The 8,388-nt window shown below is 46.2% G+C and overlaps 1 protein-coding gene across 1 annotated transcript; it reads right to left on the bottom strand.

The window, feature by feature from the left end:
- Positions 1-337: 337 nt before the first annotated feature.
- On the bottom strand, positions 338-7,128 carry LOC148031725 (uncharacterized). The gene is made up of 9 exons (XM_087685307.1): positions 5,344-7,128; positions 5,168-5,210; positions 5,000-5,078; positions 4,867-4,912; positions 4,684-4,782; positions 4,522-4,590; positions 4,054-4,399; positions 3,004-3,158; positions 338-2,874 (listed from the first exon to the last, which is right to left on the bottom strand). Exons 1-9 carry the CDS (start codon positions 7,093-7,095, stop codon positions 703-705), a joined length of 4,761 nt encoding a protein of 1,586 aa, XP_087541433.1. The 5' UTR covers positions 7,096-7,128; the 3' UTR covers positions 338-702.
- Between the last annotated feature and the right edge of the window lie 1,260 nt (positions 7,129-8,388).

Genomic DNA, 8,388 nt, shown 5'->3' with positions numbered 1-8,388 from the left:
AAAAGTTATGGGGAAAGATGAGGAACATGTAGAATGTCTAGACAAAAGGGGTGTTGACTTAGGAGGACTAACCACACCATGCCAATGTTGTATTTGAAGATGAAGAGTATTCATAAGCTATATGAAGAAGATGAAACAAGTAGGATGTCAAGGCGCAAAGGCCAAAGCAATCCATGTAAGAGATAAGAAACAAGAAACTAAACTTATATCCAAAATCTAGCAGCTATAAGAAGCATCTAGTCGTTTTTACATTGCACACATAAGACTTCCCAATTGATTTATGACAACAACAGCGTTCAATGCTGAATTATTCCTGACAGCCAGTAGACAATGGAGCTTACAACATAAGAACACTTGCTGTCCTCTCTTCGTGTGAGAAATACAATGGATTCATTCATTTTGACATGTAAAAGGTATTAGAAAGGGTGGAAAACTCACATTCAAATTTATGTTTTCACAGCCCTTGGTCATAACACTTCATTAGAATGCCAGTCAAAAAGCTCTTCACTGTTAGCTTGACAACCAGAAATGGAAAATGGAGTCCACATAAAACGGCTCTTACTTTACACTTTTTTGTACAGCTCCTAATTGCATTGCCGTTCACTGAAGAAGCACTGGAGAAGCTAAATTCCACTTCTCTCAAAGACTACTGGGGAGTAGGGAATGCATCTTCAGTACCCGAAACTTTTGCAGTTCACTCAATCAAAGCTGTAAAGCAAGATCCGGTTGCTGCATTTCACAACCGTTCGACTGATCAGGATGAGATCTGGCAGAGGGCAGACTGACATTTAGATCTGGTGCAGCTGAAAGGGATACATTAGAGCCTTGCAGAGCAATCGTGGGAGGACCCACATATTGCCAAGCTTGACTTTGTAACTGTGGCCCTCCTGATGAAACTAGGTGCCCAGGAAGCTGTAGATGCCTCAGCAATTTGGGATCCCTTGAATCCACTCCCCCTTGCGAGGAAGACACAGAATTTGCACTGCCTGATGATGGCAAGCGCACCTGCTGTTGCTGAACAGCTAAATGCATTTCAGGGTTCATCTGTTGCTGTAGAAACTGAGGAAGAGTAGTTAGCCTTTGATTGCCAAATCTTGAAAGAAGATGCGGCTGCTGGGATAATAGCCTTGCATGTTTGTCTTGAAAATCAGAGTAATGTACAACATCAACTTGAGATTTTTGCAAGGTATTACCTAAACCCTGAGTCTGCATTTTCATGCCAGCAGTCCTTCCATTAGCACCTTCTACTCGCTGGGCTTGTACCCAGCCATGCAGATTTGCATCTTCCTGACCACTTAATATGCTATTCGAGGCAGGTGTTGCAGAGCTTACAGATAAAGAGCCAGCATTCGTGTTTTGTTGCCGTGATGCCATGTGATTCAATGTACTTACACTCCTTGGATTGGAGTCGATCACATAATCATCATGGTTGAGAACACTTGACTGCCGAATGGACTGGCCTCCAGCACCAAAAGTAGGCTGCTTCCCAGAAACAATACCAGAGCTCACCCTGGCAACTGGAGTCAGATTCTCGGCCTCATTGCCTTCAGTCCTCTCTTTGTGATGGTCAATAGTATATCTCTCAGGTAAGGCAGATGATATCTGCAAGCCACCTTCTCCTTGGCTAACATGACCCCATCCCGCTGACCCTCTCTCCTGCATCACCATTGTAGTTTTTAGCTTTCCTGCAAGATCAAGATTGAAAATGGGTGCACTCATATGAGGCTGCCCCTCATTTAACAAAGGTGCAGTATGATTGGCTGTCGCTTGCATTGTTGAGTTGGAAGGCACATTAAGATTAGGAGGTGGTATTGAGTTTGAAGGTGTGTTAGGATTAGGTGGCGGCATCGGGTTTGAAGGCATGTTTAGATTAGGAGCTGGTAGCCTTGAGTTAGGTGGCAAGGGACCAGCAGGTGCATTTAAGTTAGGAGGTGCCACTGCACTGGAAGGCACATTCAGATTAGGAGGTGCCTTTGAGCCAATAGACACGTTCAGATTATGTGACATTGAGCTGGGCATCATATTTAAATTAGGAGCTGACCCTCTGCTGTCAGAAAGAACTGCAAACTTTGCCCTGTTGAGGCTTTCATTCTTTGCTTCTCCACTGCCGTTACCTTTCAGTCCAAAGCCCCTATCAGTTTGCGTATTAGTAACAGACGTGAACATTTCGTTTTCATTTGAAAGCCTACTTCCAGTCTGCAATCGGCCTGCATTTTGCGAAGTCAATACTGCACTAGCAGGCATACTTGGTATTGTCCCAACTTGTGCGGGTTTGGATGGGATCAGCCTACTCATTTGTGCATCCCTTGCCATAGGCACCGGATCTACAGGAGCTGTCGTGCTAGACCCAACAATATGGCCTGTATTATGGCTCCCTCTTGATGGATCAACCATTCTTCCTTGCCCATCTTCAGCTGCCTGCACACCATCTTCATTTGAAGTCCTGGTATCAGGCTCCAAGGATGGCGGATTGTTCAAGTTGACAGAGCTCGGCTGGTAAGAGTGTTTCGCACATAATGTTCCACTTGAATCACCTTTGATCGGACCATCCTTGCAAGATTGCACATCCACATTAGAAGCCCAACATTCATTTAAGAACTTGTGTGCTTGCATGTCTCCAGCCAAAAGTTGTCGAGACTCATTTGGCAACTTCAACACCTTGGGCTGGACATTGGCATTCATAAGTGATGAGGGTTTGCTCAAAGGAGCAACAAAAACACCTTCCCTTTCACCTACCCAACCAGGCCCAAAAGGAAAACCTGGAGGAAGCGCTTTCCGAATTTTCTCCGAAGCAATTTTCCAGACAGTAGGTCCCAAGTCTGCAGCAAACCGAGCTAAGCTCCTTGCATAAGGGAAATCCAGCTGATACCCTGTCTGTAATTCAAAATTTGAGGCATCAACCTGACATGAAACACTCAAACATCCTTGGCTATATATTTTGGAAAGTAAAGATACAAGCCATACATAAACTTGACATTAAAAAAGCAGGCATTGCAGATGTACCGGTGCAAACCGAGGAGGATCACCACTAATGGCTGTCACCAGTGAACTAGTCCCATGTGAAGAAGCGGTGGGTGGCTTGTAAGTATTTCGCCGATTTTCATCATACACCTGCAGCCTTCTTGCATCACCTAAACCAATGGACCTGAACAAGGAACCTGTAAAGCCATTACAACAGCCCATTACTCTGAATGTGGACGTCAGTCAAGATGGCATGCAAAATAGGAAAACACAAATTTTGTTGAAACTACCAGGTATAAAAAAACTCAGATCTTCCATTTTACGAGTAAAAACAGAGACTTTTCTATGACATGGCAAAAGTAACTTATGCCAAGTGGCTGCTGATGATCCTGACAAAGTTGGATACTTAGAATAAGGCTTCAAATAACTGTGTCTTGCCTTATAGGGACAGAATTAATCAGAAAACCCTTTTTGAAACTTCCCAATCTGCAAAACACTGGCCAGAGTAGAAGGGCCAGTTACATAATACCTTAGTAGAAACTTTTAATTTTGAAGGTCATTTTGCATTTTTGCTCCAAATCAAGGTTTAACCAAAGACCATACTTGAGGTGCGGAAAAAGACATCAAATAAGACCAACAGTGAAATTTGGTTTGACGAATTCTCAATATAAATAACACAAATGTTTCCCCCCCCAAAAAAAATTAAAAATTAAAAATTAAAAATGTGACCCTTGGTTACACTCCACTGAAGACCGGTAATGGTACACTTTCAACAGAAATAAATAACACATACAAAAAATTCCATGCATTCCTCTTTCCTTTCATTTAAGGGGAACCCACAAGGTGTTTTGCTACTGGGATCTGGTACAGATAGTTCATGCACTTATCCTCCAAACATGAAAAATTGAGAGAACCTTCATCTGATAGCACACCAAAAGGGTCCTTTCATGTCATCACCAGGTAAAACACAGGCTACTGGAATTTGTAGAACCAGAGCTTCCCTCAAAATGAAGAAACAAATACTTCAAAGTACAGGCAGCTAAAACCCGAGCAAAAATTGCCCTATAAAAATGAGATGAAAGATTTTTGAACCTGAGGAATCTTGATAGCCATCTGCATACAGCTCTGCAGGGGCACTACCAAATGCTGTTGAAACCAGCCCACTGCCAAACAATCTTTCCGTGTCACGACCAATAGTTTCATTTTGAGCTGCCACACTCATCCTTCCATTGCGATCACCCACTGCCACAAGGCTAGGTTCCGAGCCATTGTCACGGTCAAGCCAAGCTTTAACAGCAAGCTTTTTCTTGTGAGACTTCTTTGAATATGGTCCCCCCAGTTTCAGCTTTGCAACAATTTCTGCAGCTGTACCCGATGCTAAATTGAAAGACTTCAAGCTTTCCATGATTTTGTCAGTGGCCTCTTTGATTGCCCGTGCCTAATTAACAAACAAATTTGGATATAGAAGGTCAAGACTGAGGCTCACAAATGACTAGACAGTCATTTTCACAGGATAAAGAGAAAAAGCTAAGTAATGTGCCACCAAGTAAAAGTTCTTGCCTGCCTATAATAAACAGTCCCTTTGCTGTTGTATTTCATTGCATTACTGCAAATGGTAGTGATATCTTTCTGAAAATGCAAACATCCGACAATGAAATTACAAAGTCAACCACCTAACTCAACCAAAAGAGGAAAAAAACAACTGTAACAGCAGACACTGACCTCAAAAGGTGTCAGTGATGAGTAATAGCCTGCAGTGATCCTTTTTCTCATTGTTCCAAAGTCCATTGGATCTTTTATGACATCATAATAATCAGGAACCTGCAGAAAGTATCATCATGTTCTTATGCAATGCAACTTGGCATAGCCACACTTTCAACCGTGCTCAGCTAATTATTTGCATACCTCCTTCGGATCAACCGGTTCAGCAAACACACCAAACTTATCTTTCCTGTCATAACAGTGAACCAGCCCATCAAAACCTACACAATTGTTCGACACCATGTGAACCGAACCAGTGCTAGTTCAAAACACATACTTCTGTAATTTGTCAAGAATCCCTTTCAGCAACTTCTTCCCCGGAGGGGGTTGTGATGATTGGACTTTGGCTGCTGACTCTGCACGTATAAAGAACACCAACTAAGTTGTTTGGAATATCCGGCACACACATCACGGTAGAACATCACAGCCCAAATTTCCAACTTACTTGAAGAAACACCTGACCCCTCCAAATCCTTGATCTCTTTATTCTGTGGATTGCAGCATACATATCATACACGGTTTAGAACTCAATTGTTACAATTTATCACCATAATCCTCTTAGGTGCCCTCAAAAACAATCCAAGTTTCAGAAGGCCAAAAATTACAGCAGAAAGGACGCACCTCAAAATTTCTGGGAAGCACATCCTCCTCTTTAGCCGCCTGAATCAATCTGGGGCGCAATGATGGGGTGGAATTGATGTCCACCTTTTGATGTACTTGGCTGTTGGAAACAGGTGTTGCAAAGAGGCGTGGGTTCTCTGGGCCACCAAGGGCATCAGAAACAGCCCGAAGCTTCCTCTTCTTTGAAGGCATCTGTGCATCATCTGAGAGACCAGAGAGGGATGTGGCAGACAAGGAAGGAGGGGAAGAACGCGGAGCTGAGGACAAGGAAGACGGGGGCGGTTGGGTGCGGGATGATGGGGAGGGCACCTTGGAAGCCTGAGGCATGCCATGAGTACCTGATGAAGGATTGAGCGGCAGCTTCTTTGGGAGGATAGGACTCGAGGGAGGAGGCTTATTCTGGAGCTCTTGAACCCTGGGATTAGAGGAGGAAGGTGTTAGTTTCGCTTCTTGACGCTGCCTCTTCAGCCTCCGTTGCAAACCACCTTCTACATCTTCCTCGTCCTCTACTTCCTCCCCTTCCTCCTCATCCTCATCCTCATCCTCTTCTTCCTCCTCTTCGTCTTCTTCCTCTTCCTCTTCCTCGTTTTCCTCTTCCTCCCCTTCCTGCTGCCGTAACTGTGGATCTCGCAATTCTTGCTCTTGTGGCTTCTCGTGAGCACTGTTCCTTGCTATTTCCTGTTTCTCCTGCTGGGAAGCCCTTGAGGAAAAATTGGGCAAAATTGGCTGGTGCTGTTGGCCGCTCCTAGTGTATTCTGAATTTACATGTTGATTTGTCTGCTGCTGTGATGTGATCCTGCAGTTCTGAGGCAGATCAATCTGCTGTGCTTGCGGAAGGAGCACCTGTGCTTGCTTGATCTGCTGAGAATGAGCACTCGGAGGCAATTGAGAGGGTGGATTGGGTGATTGGTGGGGATAATGGGGCTTGAGATGTGAGATTTTCTGCTGTTGGTGGGAGATGGGTTTGATCTGAGGGGATTGTTGTTGGGGCTGATGGGCGTAAGGTTTGAACTGTTGAGATGATGGTTGACTTTGCGCATGTAAGACACCATTAGTGTCTTGCGTCTGTGGCTCCGGATGCAGATGTTGGTGCTGCTGCCTGATGTGATGTTGAAGCTGCAATGATGGCAACGGTAATGACTGGGGTGGTGGTTGATCTCTGGGGGGATGCTGTTGGTCCCTGGGGTGACGCTGCTGGTCTCTGAGAAGATGCTGTTGCTGATGCTGTTGCTGTTGCTGGTGCTGGTGCTGGTGCTGGTGCTGGTGCTGGTGCTGCCTCTGCTTTTGGAGGTGCTGCTGCTGGATGAGAAACCGCTGGTGAGGATGCTGGTGCAGGTATGGTGGTTGGGGGTGGGAAGATAGGGGGGGCAAGGGGGAGGAAAAGGTGGGTTGATGAGAGGAAGGGGAAAGGGAAGGGGGAGAAGAAGGAGGGGAAGGGGGGACTTTGAGGATGACTTTGAGCAATTTCTGCTTATGTGGTTTAGAGATATTACTGGAAGGGGTAGTAGTAGGGTTGGGGGAAAGGGGGGTGTGGGAATCTGTGGACTTGCGTTTGAGAGGCAAGCGAGGAGGGACCAAATGAGGGGAAGAAGGGGAAGAAGACAGAAGGGATGATGGATGGGGGGGCTGGGGAGAGGGAGATGAAGTGAGAAGGTGATGATGCTGGGATGGAGAGGATGAAGAAGAGGAGCGGTGCGGGTGGTGTTGCTGCTGCTGCTGCTGCTGCACCATCATGTCCTTGTTGTCCACCATGAAACCCCCGCCCCCTTTGCCTGCCTGCCCCCCCCCTTCTCTCTCTCTCCACACCTATCTCTCTCCCCCCCCCACTCGCCTTCCTTCCCTGTTTTCGTGTGCGCGTTTTTTTCTCTCTCTTTTCTTTGTTTCTTTCCTGGGGCGCGATGGTGCTCTGTCACGCCTTCCCTGTTCTTTCCTTGTGAACACCCCCTTTTCCGTCTCTGCCCCTTAACCCTAGCTCCGCCGGTCACCTCCCCGTCCCTCACCGACACGTGTCCCGCAACCGCCCATGCACCCTTGCTGCGCCACTTTACACGTCCGCATTGCCCTTAGCCTTACCTTGCCACGTCACCGGCCCTTCGCCACGTAAAACTCGCCAGCTCCAATCGCGTGCCGCCACGTCGACAGCCTGGGAATGACCTCTGGGCAAATGCCACCTGGCACATCGTGTTACGCACGCTGCTCCTCTTTTCTATTTTTGGTGGCCCTTTCAAAAGTAAAGTCGCCGCCGAGCGAAAGAACAAATCTATTGCTTTTTTTTTTAAAATGGGAAAAGACGACCACACGTGATTGAACCTGCGGAAGGGTGGCGTCGCAACCACCCAGGCTTTAGGCGCTAGTAGAAGAATTGAAAATTTTTGGTGCTTTGTTGAAGAGGCCTGTCACACGGAGTGCTGTCTTTTAGGCTTGTGCAGGAAGTGGGCCACGCGGGGACGTGCGTCACAACTTTGCAAGTTTTGATAGCGCAATACACCCGCATTGCATTTGAGGGAGAAAAGATAGCAGAAGCTAGGTCGGTATGACAACCAACAGTCTCAGGCCGATATCAAGCGTGGGTGGGTGTGTGTGCTGCTGTTCCATCGATTTTACCCTTTTGTGTTAGCACTTAGGTAGCTAGCCCGTGATAGGTGGTGCTTTTCGTCAAACTCGCAATTTCACCGAATCAACCAACCTTCACACACACAAGTCAGTGACGAGACCGACGCAGTTACAACATTTGCTTTCTTGCTTTTCTGAGAAGCAGCGTTTATATACCCTACCACCATGGCCGAAGGGAGGAGCACAGACTCCCCCCCACACTAATCGAGGAGAGCCACGTGAACTGTACCACATAAAAGGGTCGCCATAGTTTATACTTTAATGATGTGGCACACAATTTCCAGTTCAACCAAAGTCTCGCCTATAACCATGGGGAAAAGATGTGTCCATCGTAAAGGGAATTGACCACATGGAGCTTCTTCATTCATGGTCTTTAAAAAGCCATTCTAAAATAACTATTTTCAGATAAAGTAACCCGCATGTTTTCCCCAA

The sequence above is a fragment of the Lygodium microphyllum genome, chromosome 9 (assembly GCF_053477565.2).
Source record: "Lygodium microphyllum isolate KBCC chromosome 9, Lygodium_microphyllum_v1.1.10, whole genome shotgun sequence".
Classification (NCBI taxonomy): Eukaryota; Viridiplantae; Streptophyta; class Polypodiopsida; order Schizaeales; family Lygodiaceae; genus Lygodium; species Lygodium microphyllum.
The sequence above is the reverse complement of the archived record's forward strand: the minus strand, read 5'-3'. Positions and strand labels throughout refer to the sequence as shown.